Genomic DNA, 19,379 nt, shown 5'->3' with positions numbered 1-19,379 from the left:
TGCGTATTTTCTTCTGCTATCAGCACCAGTGTTTACTTCATTAGAAAGAGGGGGCGAGCCCGGCCGGGCGTGGCTCAGCGGTTGAGCATCGACCTAGGATCCAGGCAATCGGGGTTCGATTCCCGGTCAGAGCACATGCCCGGGTTGCGGGCTCGATCCCCAGTCGGGGGCGTGCAGGAGGCAGACGATCAATGACTCTCATCGTTGATGTTTCTATCTCTCTCTCTCTCCCTCTCCTTTCCTCTCTCTGAAATCAATCACGACATATTTTTTAAAAAAGAAGAAGAAAAAGGGGGGGAAAGGAAAGGTTTCCTACAAGGAGAGGTGAATTGGATTTCAGCAGCACCAAAGAAGGAAAACACTAGGATAGCAGAGTGAACGGATATCAGACACGGATTTAGAGTCTGGAGAGGAGTTTTAGTCCTGATCCTGGCATCCACCAGCTTTGGGCATCAGCTAGTTTCAGTGAGTCTAGGTTTGCTCATCTGTATAATGAGAGGTGACCAGGGAGATTTCTGTGACTGAGAATGGAGAGACTGTGAGCTTCCAGACTGGAGAGGGGAGTGTTTGGGAAGGCAAGGGCTGGATTTGAGTGGAAAATGACTAATGCTATTTTCATGACAAACTTGGGAATGGGCGATTAGTAGAAGGCGCTAATCATTCGTATTTGTAAGTGATTTAGCACAAGGAATTGTTTGTTACGAAATGAACAGAAGCTTCGAAAGAATGGCCTTCGAGGGAAACAGCATTGACAGATAATTCCTGAAAAATTTTCCAGAAAACCTAGCCAGAAGGTTAGCAAAGACAGAGGAGAGAACTTTCCCTTTTTAAAATGGAGATGCAAATTTTCCTAGGGCACAATGCAGGCAAGAACTTCAATAGAGTCAGACAGAAAGAGGAGATGACGAAGGCTACCACCTAGGAGTCTGGAGTGGGGCCCAAGCATATAAAGAGGATTGTAGGGAAACAAACATTCACCTTGTAGGAGAGGAAAGCCTTTCCATTCTTCCCTTCTAGGATCTTTGGCTGGCCTGATAACTAAAGTGACTGAAGAGAGGTAACCAGAGAAACACAAATTTAATTCTGTACCTATGACAGCCTACAAAGACCTGAGAGGCTCCCAGACAGTCAGGCAATTGAGGCTTATACACTGTCATGAGCTCAGGAGAATGTGACCCTTTTCACTCCCTATAAGGGGTACTGTGAAGATCTCAGACTACAGATAAATATGTCATCCTAACAAGTGAAGAATCAGTTGTAAGATGATGAGAATCCTGTATCATTTTGCTAAAAAGTGCCTCTATTGTGTAATTTGCACAGTGCTACTGTTATTAAACAATAAAAAGAAAATCTAGACCAAGATCTATTTTGGTATATTTCAACATGGTGCCCAACGCTTTATTTTTCAGTAAATTAACAAATTGTCTCAGCATGTGCACTTAGGTAACAAAACCCAGGATTATTACTTTTCCCTCTTTAAGACTGAAGTTTATTGACTACAGAGGAGTAAGGCAGTGGTTAGGTATAAACTTTATAAATCATAAAACTACCATCACTTTTTAATACATCCTTATCATTTTCTCTTAGTAAACTTTACTTGTGATTTTTGTATTAACCTAATATGGGATAGAGCTTTGGGGGGGGGGGGTACCAGAATTCCCGGCATATTATCTATTGGAACAATATTTCTAAGATCCATGCAGTGTCTCTTTCAAGTGGTCAACTAGCATGTGTTCTAGATAAATCATAGGTTTTTCCTTCAAAACTAAAGCTGACCATTGATTGCTGAAAGGAGAGAGACCAAAAAAAAATTACATTTATTTCTATTTTGCACTGGGTAAAAATGAATTAATTGCCATTCAGTTTCAAAAGTAAACAGAGGAAAATAAAATAGGGCAAGGTTTTATTGGAACACACCCCACACACACACTCCAGTGCTCTGTGAAACTCCCCTGGTTTCCCTGGAGAACAGCAGGGCTTCAGCTGATCCTCCCTCTTGCCCGGCTTGAAGCAATGATTTCAATTACCACTTGGTAATGCAAAGAGATCAGCGCACAGATGACAAGGCCTCCTGGAGAATTACTTTGGTTTAGCTACTTTAGCAACTCTCATCTTTGGAGTTTATTTAAATTACACAATAGCATCATCCAGGCTTGTCAGGCTCTGCTTCATAGCAGGAGCTCCAAGAAAAGTCTGACTTCAGTCCCCTCTGTAGGTCTAGCTAATGTGGCAAGACGGAGTCTGGCAGAGCTGGGGCTCAGAAGCTGAACAGTAGCCTCATGCCCTTGCTTTGATGAGTGTTAAGATTCTATATTTGGATACCCATTATATGGAATGTGATCCAAGCTACATATGAGAATGAATTTGAGGGCATTGCCTGTTACTCCATCAAATATTTCTTGACCCCCACCTCCGCCAACTGCCCCTTTTGGTGACTGAGTGAACAGGCAAGTAAGAACTACAAAGTAAGCCACTCCTTTGGGAGGAATAATAACTCTTTCTAACATTTTATAGTTACAGTCCTCTGCAAAATTGTTTTGCATGCATTAGATCATTTGATCTTTGAAGCAGTCCCTGAAGTTTTGTTTTCCACAGTTGATGAATGATGATACCCATTATTTGGTCATCACAACACTGAGCATCCAAATCACTGTGAAGTGAGTTTGATTATCCCCCACTTGATAGGTGGTAACATTGATGTTTAGAAAGATGCCAGAACTGGCCCAGATACCTCAGCTAGACAGTGGCAGAGCCAAGTTATGAACTCAAATCATCTGAGTCCCAGTTTGGTGCCCCTGACATTTCAACAAAGGAAGCAACAGATTGGAGTCATGATTTATTTCCTTTTCCGTGACCATCCAAGCATGGAACCCAGAACAAATTCCCAAGTGAATCCATGCCCAACGTTTTTCACCAATAATCTAAAACAGTATAAAAATATCATTAGAACTCATTTAAATAGCAGCCTGTCTTACCCTATTTGGAATGTTAATTAGATAGGAGAGTTGATTTGGGTCATTATGGAAACTGACAGGAATATATGCAGGGGTCTTCTCTTCTCTGACTCCCACTTTGTTTCCCTAACTGCAAACCACCAAGCAACTCACCAAATCCATTTTTGAAGAGAATAAGAAGCTTACAATGGTCCAGGAATTTAAACAAAGTGACACAAAGGCAACCCATAGCAACCATACCTTTCCTTGTAGGTGGCGACAAACCGATGCCAACAAGGGTGCTGGGTAATGCCCACGGTGAAGAGAGCAGTTGGCTGCCAGGGCAGCAGGCGTAACCTAGGGTTATAGGCCTTTCCTTTCCTTTTAAAATAAATTCTGGGACAGAAATGCTGCTTCTGACGTTGTCATAATACTTTGTACTTTGGGGAAAAGAAACCAGCCAAGGAAGCCAGGCCTGCGGTAACAGCCACCAGAAATGCTTAGCTGTCAAAGCACAGCATCAGTCCCGCAAAGTACAGAGCCCTCCACCCGGAGGAGGCAGGGAGCAGCCTCAGGGCAACCCGGGGGGGACGGACTGAGTGGCAGTGGGGCTGGCAGACACAGCAGTGGCTCTTAGCTTTGATGTCCGTGGTTTTCACTGGCTCATGGCATGTGGCACCCAGTTTTCTGTCTGGCGGTACCAGCAAAATTTGAAACTCCTTATTGAAAACCCTGAACATTCTCATTCCTTTTTCTCATCCAAAGAAACAGCATTTCTAAAGACTAGGATATATCCTGAAGCTTGCTTTTTATTTTTAAGTAACAGCCTTATTAAGATATAATTGGCATACCGTAGAATTCACCCATTGAAAAATACACAATCCAATGGGTTTTAGTGTATTCTCAGAATCGTTCAACCATCACTACAATCAATTTTAGAATATTTTTATCACCCCAAAATAAAATCCCATTATCCATTAACAGTCACCCCTATTTATTCCCCAACCCCCCAGCCTTACGCAACCATTGATTTACTTTCTGCCTTTGGATTTACCTATTCTGGACTTTTCATATAAATGGAATCATACAATAGGTGAAATTTTGTGTCTAGTTTATTTAACTTAGCATTATGTTTTCAAGGTCCATCCATGTCATAGTGTTGGGGAGAAAAAATAATTTTTCCTTCTTACCCTCCATAATTCTTGGCTGAAACCATGTAATAAAAAACAGATTAACAAAAGAAAAACAAATTAACATGTATGCTTCATGTGTACATGGGAGATACTGGGGGGGAAATGTGTCATTCTCCAAGGTGGCTTAAATACCTTAATAGAGAAAGGGAGTGGGGGCAGGACTCTTAGTGAAGGGTAAATGATTTGGGGGAAAGATGAATGAGCCAGTAGAAGAACAGATGGGAGATATGACAGTTTGTGACAAAGTTTGTCTGGGTCTAGAGCTGACTTCAGGTCTCCTCTCCTGTGGTAAGAGTCAATCTTCCCTGGTTGATGAAACTCCCAGGGTGGAAATTTATGACAACTGAGTCCCTTTTGGAGGATCTGTGTTTAGGCAGGTAAGTGGAGTTCACAGAAAGCTCTCCCTGCATCTGCTGTTTTTCAAGTGTCTAGAGCTCAAAATAATCACTGTACTGACTTGGCATATTCTGGGGAAGCATGGTATGTTACCCTTCAGCAGCATGTACCAGAATCGCGCTCCCTTTTATTGCTGAATGATAGTCTATTATACGGCTGTGTCACATTTTGTTCATCTGTTCATCAGTCAGTGGACATTTAGGTTGTTTCTCCTTTTTGGCTGTTAGGAATAATGCTATGAACATTCATGTACAAGTGTTTGTGTGGACATGTGTCTTTAAATCTCTTGGGCATATACCCAAGTGGAATTGCTGGGTCATATGGTAACTATTTTTCAACTTTTGAGGAACTGCTAGACTTTCCCAAAGCTATTGCCCTCTCACATTCCCCCCGGCAGTGTTCCAGTTCCCGTGCATTCTCCACCGCACATGCTGTCTGTCTTTTTTGCTCTAACTGTCCTAGTAGGTGTGGATTAACATCTCCCCGTGGATTTGATTTGCATTTCCTGACGACTAATGATGGTGAACATCTTTATGTGTCCTTATTGGCCATTTTTAATCTTCCTTGGAGAAGTGTCTATTCAGATTCTTTGCCCATTTTTAAGTTGATTTACTTGTCATTTTGAGTAATAGTTTATCCTGAAGCTTGTAACATCAGGTGTACTGGGGATGAAATTTCAAACTTGCCTTACCTAATGACGTTCCTCTGCGGTCAGAGAAGTTGCCAGATCTTCCTCCTTCATGTGTGGTCAGTCCCAAGTCACTTTGAGTGTGGTGGCGTACAGGTGGAAAGTTCCCATTCCCTAGACATGGCCCTGCGCTGACATGGCTCAGAGCTCTCTGGGGGGGGGGGGGGGGTAAGAGGCATTGCTGTCTTCTGTGGCAGTTGAAACCCTTAGTGTTTTCAGTCTCCAAATAGAACCACTGTTGTGTAAAATCCTTTTGCTAGAGTTCCTATCACTTTGTTAAAAAGGAAATCACTCTGCATGAGTGTCAAGTCTGTTGCCTGAATGATAAAGGTGTTTTCTCGCCTATACTATTAAGGCTGTCTGGGGAGACCAGCATTTCATAAAAGAAGAAAACAACCACTTTCGGTACTCTGTGTAACCCAAGGAAGGACAAATGTTTCTCTCATGTTTCAATCTACATTGCTAATTTGATCTAAAATTTCGCTTTCATTCTGACATCCTCACATTCTACCCATTCTTTATTTAATACATTCTTTTAGACATCAAGCCATATATTCTGGCTCTCCATTCACCAGTTAGAATCACCTGGAAAACTTTTTAAAACTATATGCATGTCAGGGCTCCACAACCAAAAAGTTTGACTTCACTGATCTGGAGTAGGCCTGGCCCAGGCATTTACAGTTTCAAAGCTCCACACGTGATTCTAACAGGTAGACTGTTCCAAAACATAAGCCTGGCTACCACCAGTCTCTTAATTCATTATCTGACTTAATAGAAGAACCCACTACTCTCTCCAGGTCAGCGCTTCTCAAACTTTAACTCCCATCTGGGGATCTTATTAAATGTAGATCTGATTTGGTGGGTATGGAGTGGGCCCTGAGATTCTGGAATTCTAACAAGCTACCTGCTCCAAGTCTTCAAAGTTGCAGAGTCTCTACATGTTCCTGGCATTTTTCAATTAATCCTAATAAAGCCTTTATCTCTTCAAGGATTTAACTTTTTAAGACAGCCATCATCAAATCTAGTATGTGCTGCACTTCTTTTAAAAACAGAATTGAAAACCTATTATGGTCCATCTAGGCAGTCTTTGTTAACAGAAAGATAGAACAATAAACCTCTGCATTAATTTAAAATAATGATCCAGTTCCTTTAAAGTGGTCATAAAAATACTGCACAGCTGAATGAATAAGGGACCTTGTGGGTGACATAATTGAAAGGTTTGGTCTTTGGAGACAGTCGCAGGTGTCTCACTTTGTGATCTTGGAAATTACTTAAGTTCTCTGAGTCAATTTTAAGTAGTAGAAGGTATTTCTAGGGGTATTAGGAGAACAGACAACATGAATTTGTGTTCTCAGGGAGAATTCCTTGTGACGGTGCAAAAGCCCTGTGAATATGGGACTGGTGTGGCAATGGGGGCAGACTGGAGACCTTTAAGGTCCCTTCAGTCCTGGAGATGCTGTTTGTACTGCAGAACTGTGAGGACCAGAGGCATGCTTCTGCTGATTATCAAGATGGTGTAACTGGAGTCTTCACCAAATCCACCCCACCTCAGCTAACATCCCCTGTGGTGGAAGGAGGGGTAACAGTTTCTTTTGTGCATTAGGCTTGGAATGTGAGCAGAATTACATGCCTTCATCTTACCTTTGCTAAGGGGAGAAATAGCTCTGTTCTGAAGCTAAAGGTGGACATTACCAGTCCCTTTTTATGTTTACCTGCCTCAATCCAGAGGGCTAATTCATAAGGACTGACTTCACCCTCCCTCTTTAAATTGATTGGCATGTCCTTTAAAAAGTGTTTCAATTAATAGCTTTACTGTGCAAGCAGAGCAAAATCAATATAAAATGTAATGGCTCCTCCTGTCAGGGGCCCTATTGATTGTGTAAGTAATGATTTTGAAATGATATGCCATTATGCAAATCCCGTGTTGTAGCTGCCTTTGCCAGGCACCCACAGAGGGACTGTGCCCTTTTTCTTTAGCTTTGATTTTCCAGGGTCACAGTTATCAAATACTGAAATAATTTTTAAGGATTATGACCCTAGTGAATAGTGATAGTCTAATGATAAATTCTAAGTGTTTATTATACAAATTGTGTCGGGCCCTGTCACACTTATCAGCTACTCAGAGTATAGAAAATAAAGCTATTACAGCAGCAAAGGATTAAACTCATCAAGGATAAGAAACACTGTGTTGTTTGGTTGTTTTCATTTATTTGTGTCAAGTGGTCCTTTGAGCGTGAAACTGGTAGCTTTTCCTAAACAAACACTTGCCCTATTAAGCAAGGCTACTCTAAGCATCTATGCTGTGCTGTCTTTATTTCTACAATTGAATAAAATATGTGATGAGATGCAGGATGGGTTGGGAGTGCAGGATGCAGAAAAATAAATCAAGTGTATTTAATTAATATGAGCAAAAGCACTGCAGCAAGACATCGAGTTTAATGTACCCTATCCCAAAGAGCTTTGATAACCATTCTCAGGCCATCAGGTCCAGACAAAGGTACCATGGCCCTTCTAATACCCATCAGTACTTTCCCACACATGGTCTCATGGTGCTCAGTGCTTTAGTAGAGATGTGCACTATAGTTTATGATTATAAGGAGTAAGATGGAAATTAATACCTAAAATTCATATATTTTATCCTTGGGGGAATACTGAGGAATGATCCCACTTTAGTCAGGGCAAGCTGATTTTTTTTATATGCTAAGTAAATAGGTGAATTCCAGAAATTTGTTCTAGAAGTTGGACTGGAACTGTTCACTTATACATGTAGTTGGACTTTGTTACGTTGTTGGTAAATATCTAACTACCTTAAAAAATGATTGTTCCTTTAGTCATTTTCAGCTGCTCTTCTAGCTTTAGTAGTTCAGTCTTTGAGGACAGAACTGAGATAGAAAAGGCGTTATCACAAGCTCCAGCTCCTTAGTAGGGAAAAAGTGAGATGTAAGCATCATGTGGGGACGTTCTGTAGCCAAGGATCAGAGAGTAGCTATTGGGCTGCGAAGGACCTGAACCAATCATTTGATCTCATTTCTACAAGGCTAACCCAAGAAAGCAGGACTAAAGCATTTAGCATCAGGGGCTGAGAAACTCAGAGAATCAGAATCAACTTCTACCTGTAGCTTCCTTTGTTCTGGGAAAAAAGACATTAATGCTCTTTGGCATGCACAGGTCTAAATGAAATTATGATTTGGATTCACAAAATTAAAATTATATGTACAAACCAGTTTCTTTCCAGAAAACCTGGAAAATTCCAGCAAAACTAAATAATATCCATGCCATTAAAATTGTGTGTCTATATAAACTCACTGTTTCAAAAACTTTAGTCAGAAATGTTTTTTGGCCAATGTTACTGAAAAATATATATATATTTTCAAAGACAAACAGGTATTTAGGAGTTCTGAGTAAGTTGTAATACATGAAGAGATTAACATTAGATATATTTTCGGAGTCATCAGGCTTCTGGGAAGTTGAGATTTGTATATTTGCATTTGTCCCACCTGCCTGTCAGTCACTGGTAACCAGAAGACCGTAGGGCAAGAAGCACTAGAGGGTGGGGTGACAGGAAGAATTTTTAACGTTATACTTCGGTGTATCAGTGGAGTTTGAAAGTAGAGCAAATGGTGCAACTTGTGAAAGTTGAAACTCAACTTTGGGAGGGAAGAAAATAAATAACTATAGCATCATAACGCCTCACCCCTCACTTCTCAAGACAGCTGTTGAGAAGTCTCAGCTTCCTTCTTCGGAAAGACAAACAGCATGAGCAACTTCCCCCTGTGATCTCGGTGGGAAAGCTGACTAACCTGAGTAAGACTTTAATCCTAGAACATTGGGTGGGGTAAGATAAAGGACTTTATATTCTCTTTTGCAGTGTTTTTATACATTTATTATTTTAATAAAATCTTAGGTTGAAGATATTACGTTTGGAAATACAGTAAAGCACAATGAAGACAAAACGGTAACCTATAAGCCTAACACTCAGAGCTAAGCTCTGTTAGTATTTTGAAGTGATTTATTGATTTGTTCTAAAGGAGTGGTTTCCAGGACACAGCTCAGACAAGCCTACAGTTAAGGCATTGACGAAATAAATAGATTTTTCTTTTCTTATCATCATGGCCAGTGTTGTGCTCTCCCTTTGCCTGATGATGATAACCCTGTTAGTGCCGTGTCCTATGTTTTGCTGAGATAACTCGAACCCTGGGCAAGGCAGCTGCGCCTTGGGTGACCCGTCCAGGCTTTGAGAACTCTCCCACACTCCTTCTTGAAGGAAAAACTCACGTGTGGAAGGTTCCCGGCTGCTGTTCGCCTGGGATGCGGCTCCTTAGCCTTGCTTTCCTCTGCTCTATGTTCCTCCTCTGCCCTTTTCCTTTCCCCTTGTTCGTCAATTTCTATTCTTCTCTGTTTCAGCAAAACAATATCAGTCAAGGTAATTGATGATGAGGAGTATGAGAAAAACAAGACCTTCTTCCTTGAGATTGGAGAGCCCCGCCTGGTGGAGATGAGTGAGAAGAAAGGTGGGGGAGCTGCTCCAGGGCTGAGCCCAACAGCTTCTGCTGGCCGGGGCCGCCCGGATGCCTGCGCTCTTCAGAACGTGACTTCCAGTGCACATACCCTCCACCTATGTAACAGGGCATAGACCTCACCCGGGCCACAGGGCCGGGCCTGCAGCTCCATCAGCCAGTTTGGGCCGCTCTGCGCGTTACAGGGCTGAGCTACTAATTTTCAGTGCAGTCCATCGAGCCTCCGTGTCTGGGAAAGTTCATGGCAGATGAAGCCAACTGTCTGGTTTCTCTTCCTAATTCAGGGTACCTCCTGACTGCTAATTGGAACAGGAAGAACTTGCGAACGTGATAAATTAGCAAAGAAAACTTAATGGGGGCCAGCTGAGAGCACCCGAGATGCCCTTTTACATACGTCAGGAGGTCCATGTGTTGCCATTTCTCCCTCCATAACATCACAGTAACATTCGGCTTGGTGAACACCTAGCATGAGCGTGTGACTCCAACCATTTGTTTTGCCTTTGTCTTGTGTTCCCACAGGAAGATCATTACCATTAGAATATTTGACCGTGAGGAATATGAGAAAGAGTGCAGTTTCTCCCTTGTGCTTGAGGAACCAAAATGGATAAGAAGAGGAATGAAAGGTGTGAGAGTATACAAAGACGTACCAGCGAGAAATTGTACTCTCTCCGTGTCTCCCTACTCTCACACTTAACTCTCTCCTCTTCCTCGGCTTCCAAGTACTATACTTCGTTTCCTTTAGGCTTTGGCAGTTTCATTTCCCTTTCCTAACAAGTGCAACCCAGCTCGGCCCATTTTCTTCAAGAAATGCCAACTAACCTTGATTGAAACCAGATTTAACCCATGCTGGAAGAGATTTCTGGCACTCAGAAACGATGACATAAAAGAATGATTTATGTGTTTATTTTTTCCCTATTCAGGGATCATTCTCAAATTTGGTTCCAACTATTAAATTTCCCCTAAAATGTTAGTGATAAAAACTACTTAATACCTACTAGCAGTGGTAAATGAGTCTAATGTCAACTAATAGGAAATTTCAAAAGAATAAAATAATTATGTTTCTCCAGAGGATCCAGATTTCAAAAAGATATTTAATAAGAACTAAGATCCTTAAAGTGTAGTGGTATCTATATTCTAGTGTTCACTGAGGCATAATATTTTTATATGATCAAATATAACATTTAAAAGGGATCATATATATGAAATCATAGTCATATCAATTTTCTTTAAGTAGGAAGGATATGGCCCTTCAGTAAGATGTAGCCCTTGCTTAAGGCCTATCCAGCCTATGCTCCAAAATCTTTCTTTCCTTACAGAATTGACAAATTTCTAACATGTACAGTAAAGAGAAAAAAATAAGCAGCCATATCCTCATAATTAGATTTTTTTTGTTGATATGTACTTGTATTTGTAGAAAATATTTGAGTGAAGAGGACAATTGCTTTGTTCTCTTTTACTTTATATCTATTTTATGAGGCCTATATTTGATAAGGAAGGGCAAGAATTTTATATCAGCTTTAAAGATAATTTTTTGTTCTGAATTATTGTGAGGACTTCCTATAATTATCCGTAATAGTGTAGATTTTAAAAGGAATTCTGTCCATTTAATTATATGCATAAAATGAGCATTATACATATTAATAGCTCTTATTCATTGTATACAAACAAATGACGATTAGATGGACTACTCTGCAAGAAATCTATATTTTTACATGTAAAAATAATCAAGTATATAGGACTAATTTTTATACAGACCCAATATTTGGAGGAATTTCATCCCACATTTGTAAGAACTCAATGGCCTCAGAGTCCATCAGAAAAAAAAAAAAGTTTGTAGTCCTGACTTAATCACATTCAAAATGGTAATAGGAGCCTTTGGAATATGGAGGAAAAAGCACTGGGGACCCATTTTAATTCAGCTTATTTAACATGCTCCATGGACAGTAGGCAGAAGGAAGACACTTCAGAAGATTGTGCTGATTTCTTACAAAGATGGGATCAAAAATGCCTCATTAACATACAGAAAGAAACACTTACTTCTAAATGAATTCCTCCAAAGAACTGTCTTTTATCTAAAGGGAGAGCATACTGAATACAGCTCTTTCAATTGTTGTTTTAATAAAATATGCCCTCATGTAAAAGCAAATTAAAATTCCTTGATAGCACTATCCAGTTTTGCACCCGCTAAGTGGGTTCTTATCACTATAAATAAAATTACTGACTTGTTTTTGACAGTATCCTCTAATGCCGCTACCATTAGAAGGAAAATTGGGCCTGAAAAACTAATTGTAGTTTTCCCATCTACATTTATTTGGTCCATTCAGCCAGGGAGCTTCACCAAAATGAAGTGCTACAGTATGGTCTGGGTTTAAAGCATATAACCTGAAAGACAAATTATGTAGGCCCCCCACACACACTCCCCCCCACACACACACATACCATGCCTTGTCAGTTTCCATGGAATTATGTGTCCACAGAAGCATTCTGGTTGTCCAGTTATAATGTGCAGAAGTCATCAATAAGGACAGATAAATAGCCCTAATTCCTGGGACTTGAGTTTAGAGGATTTAAAAAACATAAGCATTCCTTGATGGCCAAAATATCAAGCAAATAGAACTTACAGAGAGACAGCTTCACCTTGGGCCAGTGTCCTTCCAGAAAGGTTGGCCAAAATGAAATTTCCCAAGGTGTTTTATCTGTTTTCATTGAATGAAAGGTATAATACCTGAGATCCTGGATGATTTAAGACTTCCATACGTTGAATTTACTAACTCCCAGGCAATATTTCATGAAAAGACTTGCTCAAAGTTTAGGGTTAACTTCATAAAATGTTTCTACTATATTTGGTAAACTAGATATACACACTATCTGTAAACATATATAGTAGAAATGTTTGATTAAATGTCAAGAAATAATATACAGAGTGAAATATATATATGTAGTCAATCACACCCATTTGCAGAAATTAGTGTTGGGATTCTTTCTTTGGAAATATTCCCAATGCCACATTTCTTTGGGGTGCCCTGATTTTTTTTATCAGTGGCTCCTACCACTAGATCTGCCTGGATTTCTTTCCACTGATATTCCTCTTACTTTCATTATTCATCTGGTCTCTTATTCTGTGTTTGTCTTTGTCTGTTTCCTTCACAGCCCTGTTATTGAATGAGCTTGGTAAGCATTTCATTTCTTGCATTTCCTTTCCATTTTTCTAGAAATTTCCATTTCTGTCAAGTGATACAATAGTTTTTTGACTTTTATTTCTATTGATTTACTAGCAAGATTGTTGTTTAGGGCCATTGGCCTCATTTTTGTTAAGGTCAGATAATTTATATTCCAGTTTTAGTTTAGTATAACCTTTTTAAAAATCAGTGATTTCTTAGGTATGCACAGAATTAAATTTGTGCACTAAATCCCATAAACTTAAAAGAATGATTAGTGATTAAGTCATAAACGGATGTTTTTGTATTTTTTCTTAATTATAAATATAATTTGGCTAGTTTTTATGCCTTGGTTGGGTTGTCAGGCAGTCTAGTGTCACTGGTATTTGTTATTTAGAGTGTGAGTTAAGTAAATTGTAACATTTATTTATTTTTCTCTTTTTTAGGTGGCTTCACAATAACAGGTATGAATTTTTAAAGTCTAATGACATCAAGTTTTACTTTTTTTACTGTCTGTTTTCACCATGTATTGTATATATATATATTTTTTAAAAGCATTTCTCATTTTTACTTTCTTTTAATGAAGGAAAATGCCTGTATGGTAAGACAAATTTTTTAATGTTCCTCATTTTCTTCAAATACCCTTAAAAAACAAACCAAAACCTCATCTTATGTAACCTGTATGTTAACATTTAGCTGTAGCACATGGTGTGTTCTTGATGATTTTAGACATTTAAATTTTACACATTAACAATGTGTGTGTTGTGTTCATTTACACACAAATTTATATGGAGACCCTATAATTGTTCACATTTTGACACTTGGTGTGTTTATAAATGTTCACATAGCCCTGATGACATGCAATGCCCCCTGCTAGATGTTCCAAAAAAGTCCCAGAGTAAGTAAGACAAATGCTGGCCTCAAGGAAACATAGGAGTTGACATCTAAGATTTCTCCATGGCCAGCCTCAGGATACTAATAGTAACTAATACCCTGTTGGGAGAAGACAGAGAAGTCCCTTCCCATCATCCAACCACACCAATGTGAACAAACCCCACTTTGGGGATTTAAGTTTTAGCATTATTAACACATAAATACATGAGTAATATTTCTACCACTTGAGGTGCATTACAAAATGCTCTATAAAAACTCAAAATGCCAGTCAACAAGTTTAAAACCCTTAAATTTAGAATGGTATACCCAGCCTGTTCTGATTGAATTGTTTAGCACAACTCTAAAGCTGTTTTCTTGTGTACAGAAGGAAGGTATTTCCTTACAGTGTCCTCTCTTTTCATCCTTAATATTTTCTCACCCTTTCAGAATTGTCTAGGCAGAGTTAGAGAAGGAGATAAAGAGCAGACGTCCAATATACTGTGCAGATATCAGTATTCTAATACTTTTTTTAGAAACACAGACAACGGAACAAAAAAGAAATAAAAAGGAATATTTCCAAATATTCTCATTTCGAAATTGCTGTGGTGGAGTTTGGGGTTAACTTAAACCACTGTTAGTGTAAACTCATGATCAAGTAGCTCCAAAGTGGGACTTTCTGAGCAGGAGCAATTTCACATGGGCTCTTACTCTCTGCTGCCTCGCTCCAGACAAAACATTTAATGGCAGAATGACTCATAGGCTCTCAGAGACGTGGAAATTGAAAAAGATCAAAATGTTAAACAGGACAAGTCCCGGCGGAGGGTTCGTTAAATCTGATCCAGCAGAAGCTCTCCCCAGGTTCAGTCTCCCCAGCTCTGCACTGCCGTACATGCTGTTTTTAAATCCAAGACCGTTTCTTTTTAAAGTTTTTTATCTTCTTTTTCTCACCCATCATTTTAACTCATTGAAGTCTTCTGGGAAATATTCTGATTCTGTAAACCAGTAAGTTAGTTATCCTTGTGAGATGTGAGGAAGGGACATTGAGCTTCATGGCTTCCGTGAAGTGATTTTTTTTTTAAAAATCAACCATTGTAGAAATAGTATAATATTGAGCAGCACCTTCAGCCCTATGCAACCTGGTAATGAGACCTTTACTAAGAATCCTTGGCTGTAGAATGAACACCTTGTTAAAATGCGTTGAGGTGTTTGGATAGCTATCCATTTCCTTTAGCGTTGGCTATGTCAGGATTTTGCTTTTAGGGCCTTCCTTCCATATCACTGAAGCATCTTCTCTTTTGGTGTCTATGTAATTGGATCCCAGTTTTCTTTTCTCAGAAACCGTTCCTATAAAGTTCTAGAATCTCTGTCTACTGATGTCCAACACTGACAAAAAGGTGTCTGTCATTTCACATGCTTCATCAAGGTCTCTCTTATGGCTGATATTTTCATCTGAAATAGCAGTTTTTGTGTTGACACCACCTCTTCCCTAGACTTGAAATTGATGCTGTTAGAACAAGAGAAAGTTCCAGAACTTTGTGAGAATCTCCACATTGGCCTCTCACTTTACATGACTTTACATGGCCTTTCTCCTCTGGAACTAGGCTGGAACACCTCCACTCTATAAATGCTCTGTAGATGCTCCTGGGAAAAGGTCTAAAACTTTGTTCTAAACAGTCAAAAGCTGCTTTAAGTCCCAAAGAGTTTTCCTTTGAAGTGTGTTTGAAGCTTTGAAGTCAAGGCTTTGAGGTGCAGAGGTAGTAGAGAGGAATTTAACCTAGCCTTTGGATTTTTTAAAAAGATTTTTTATTGATTTTGAGAGAGAGAAAGAGAGAGAGAGAGAGAAACATCAATACGAGAGCGAAACATTGATTGGCTGCCTCCTGGAGAGCCCCCACCAGGGATGGAGCCCTCAACCTGGAATCGAACTAGCAACCTTTTGGTGCATGAGATGATGCCACACCAGCCAGGGCTAGCCTTTGGATTTTGCCTGCAGTGTTTGTGTGGTCTTGTACAGCTGAGTGTGAAAATCTAAATTTGAAGCAAGATATATGGAAATTGAAAAGTTTGGTCCACAGCCCAGTACTTATATTTCAGAGACCTCCTCAGTGGTGGCCATTAAGTTCTGGAGGTAGTTTCAGCATTTGTAAATCTTTACCTGTTGCTCCTAGAACTCGCCTCCCTGAAAGGCTCTTGTCTGGACCTATGAGCTCATTCCCCCTTGACCCTAACATGATAATAACCCCCATACATTATAGCTCATTAGAGGTCATAAAGCAACTCTTACTTGTTGTATCATTTACTCCTCAGTCCTATGGAATAAGATGTTATTGTTCTTACTTACAAGAGAGGAAATGAGGGTGCAAAGAGATCGATCGATCTGCCCCCCTTCACCCGTTCTCGACTCAGAGCCTGGCACTCTGACTTTAAGCCCAGGCCATGTGGTGACTGTTCCAGTCCCAGCACTTCTATTTCCCTCCTCTTAACCACTTCATTCCTTTCTGCATCATTACCTCTTTTCAATTCAAAGCCCAGCTGTTTCACATATGCCACCAGTATGAACACTAGTCATATGAAAAACCAGGGGTCCCCCAAAAGGGGGACATTACCGCACATTAATTTGGATATTTTTAATAAAATTAAGTATTCTAGTTCAGTTTGGAGAGGAGAAAGTTTGATTCCCCAAACAGGCAGCTGTAGAGTTCCCTAATTAATTAGAAGCATATAACAGTCAATATACCTCTTTTAAAAATTACTCTTCCAATTACATTATCTCATCATGTAATAGACTAAGGCACAGGGAAGGAAACCAAACTATGAAAATCCTGACAGTTAAAAACACGTAATCATTCCAGGACACAGCTTAGAGGAACAAACCCCCTTCGAGATCAGTTCCATTTTACAATTGAGAAAACTGAGTCTCAGGGAAGAGAAGTGCCTTGCTCAAGTTTAAAGAGCAAGCATATGACAGAGTTGACACCAAGTCACCAATCTCATGATTCCCAGGTTAGGTCTTGGTAGAAGCCAACAGCAGGTGGATGTGGCAGCCAGTTGAACCAGGAGTGTGATGAAAACCCTAGGCCTAGGTAATCCAAACAGCTGCTCTGACCATGGTGTACCTTGCTAGTGAATACAACATTCTCTCATTCAGAATGCCCAGGAAATATATAAACATGTTCCCAGATGTTATGTTACTTGACTCTCAAACAAACCTTGATGTGGAAATAGCAAGTAACTATTACCCCCTTTCACATCTGAAAAGAAATGGGGAATGACCTGCTCTGGGCTATGTTGTTGGCACCAGTAGGAAAACCAGGCTACCCTTCATCACACCAAGTGCTTTCCATTTTTTCATGATGCCTCTGGAAGCAATAACTTAAAGGACATGAACCTGCAGGAATCTGGCTGTACCACTACTGTGGCATGTGTGGTCCATTCATATGATCTGGTTTGGCTTGCAGAACATTTGCCCCATCACCTCTCACTTCTGCAACCTACATAGGAATGACCTGTGACCACTCAATTCTCTAACATTGCTTGTGATGTGTGCATCTCAATGTGCTGTTTAGCTTACTAATTCCACAGAGCTCTGCTAGCAAACTCGTGCAATGCATCCTGCTGATTTTCTGCCTGTCCTTTTGCTAGGCCAACCTGTCTTCAGGAAAGTTCACGCTAGAGAACATCCGATTCCCTCTACTGTAATCACCATTGCAGGTACTCGTTTCATCATGGTCCTGGAAAACCAGTGTAATTAATTGAAGTTAACTGTCTTCAAGGTCATTAGCCATTGAAGTGACACAGTTTAGCCTCTGTCCCCTCTAAAACATTACTAAATAATGCAGTGGCTCTCTGTAGCTGGGGGTTGAGGCGGATCAGCAGCAACGGGACAGGAGGCATGCGTGGTGGAGGGAGCAGCATGGACCATCAGAGGAGACTGAACCTGATGGCCACTCCCCCTAGAGTTTCAATATATTTCACATTTCTTGCAAATCTTACTTCTCAAGCATGGGTTTTTAATTCCAACTTAAGTGAAGTCTCTCTGCAGGCAAACTGTATTTCTTCCCAGAGCCTGCCTTTCCTGCCTTCAGCGAACATGATGTGAGCCATATGTGCACAGATGATAGTCCATCTGTGGGGCTTCTCCAGAGGGGAACATTGACAGGCTGACTAGAGGATTCCACCGCTGTCCCAGATCTCCGTAGATCCAGAGCCTAGGAACCATCTCCTTGCCCTGCATCTCTAGATGAGGACATGGATAGTCCCTCTTTCATATCAGCAAGGTCCCTCACTGGCCATGGCAGTAGAAACACTTCTGTCTGCCCCAGTAACACCTTCTTCCTCCCTCCTCTCCACCTCCCACACCCCCACTCAATAATCATGATACCCAGCCCGGACTGCAGAGTTGTTCTAGAATATTCCTCATGGAAACAAAAGTGCCAGTCTCCTGAGGCTCTTATCAGAGAGGCCAGCCACACGCTGAAGACTCTCAAGAGGTCTCTGCTCTCAGACTTCCAGCATAGATCTGAGTCAAGGATTAAAATAGCCTGGAGCAAATTGTTCCACCACTGGCTTCTACCCCTTTTGGAATTCGACATTGTTTGTTAGGATTAAGAATGGCAAATACTTGAAAGAATATCCGCAGTAGCCCCTCCGGCACAGACCTCCTGTGGGTTGTATTGTTTTCTAATAGGGATCACTCTCAGCCCTTCGCTGCTCACAGTGATGCCGCTGTACAATGCAGCCTGAGCCCGAAACATCAGCAGTAGCTTGTGCATCATTCTGCTTTGTCCAGATCCCAGGGACCTCCTAGCTTTCGTTATTTCCCATTTGCAAAATCGATTACTCAGGAGAAGGGAGGTTTCCCTGCTGGTGATTTTATCACAGGATTGTTTTATGTCCTATCAATACTGATTTTAAACAGTGGCTATTAATTATGCATTTGCTCTTTAAGTTGTGTTGGTTGGTTAAGACCATGATGTTGTATGATTATGAACTTGTCAATACAATATAGTTTGAAAAGTATACATGAATATGTGTGTGTATAGTATCTACATATATACATGTATATGTACATATATATAAAGAGAGAAATAATTAATTTTCTCACTCTGCATTAGGGAATGAAACTGAGTTGACCGTAGTAAAATGGATTACATTTGATCCAGCGCTCAAAGTGCAAAGCAAACAAACATAATAGATAATCAAAAAATGCTGTTAAACTATTCCTCTTTTCAATAAAAGTTATCAAAAAGAGGACACTTTTTAAAAAATAGACTCAGCCCTCTTCTTTGCAGTGTCAAAAACCTGCACCATAAATGCTAATTTATCAGTATCATTATAGAGTAGTAATTGGATTTTTCCAGTGCCTTTCTTCAGTTACATATCGTATAATGGTCTCTTACATGTTCATGACATTTAGTCAGTGAAATTAGCCCTGGCCCTTCCGTGGCACTATGCCCTTGTGCTTTGACCTCTCTCTGCCTGGAATGCCCCCTCCTTACCTTGCCACCTCCTAGCCATCCTTACTACCACCTTCGCCTGGCAAGCTTCTGTACGTGCTTCAAAGGCAATTTGAAGAACCTCCTCTTTCCTGAGGCCTTCCCGACTCCGTCAGGCAGAGTGAG

At 40.4% G+C, this 19,379-nt stretch overlaps 1 protein-coding gene across 4 annotated transcripts in view; it reads left to right on the top strand.

Moving 5' to 3' along the window:
- Window positions 1-19,379, top strand: part of SLC8A1 (solute carrier family 8 member A1) — a 296,646-nt gene that overhangs the window by 235,381 nt on the left and 41,886 nt on the right. Inside the window, exons 4-7 of one of the 4 annotated variants that reach the window (XM_081156220.1) lie at window positions 9,615-9,721; window positions 12,878-12,898; window positions 13,332-13,349; window positions 17,401-17,469. In XM_081156220.1, coding sequence (XP_081012346.1) covers window positions 9,615-9,721; window positions 12,878-12,898; window positions 13,332-13,349; window positions 17,401-17,469 — 215 coding nt within the window. Of the gene's footprint in view, window positions 1-9,614; window positions 9,722-10,246; window positions 10,371-12,877; window positions 12,899-13,331; window positions 13,350-17,400; window positions 17,470-19,379 lie in introns of all 4 variants that reach the window. The other 3 variants (XM_081156221.1, XM_081156222.1, XM_081156223.1) reach the window with 3 other exon arrangements.

Source organism: Miniopterus schreibersii (genome assembly GCF_964146895.1).
Source record: "Miniopterus schreibersii genome assembly, chromosome: 13".
In the NCBI taxonomy this organism is placed as follows: Eukaryota; Metazoa; Chordata; class Mammalia; order Chiroptera; family Miniopteridae; genus Miniopterus; species Miniopterus schreibersii.
Note: the sequence above shows the minus strand (reverse complement) of the source record. Positions and strands in the feature narration are given on the sequence as shown.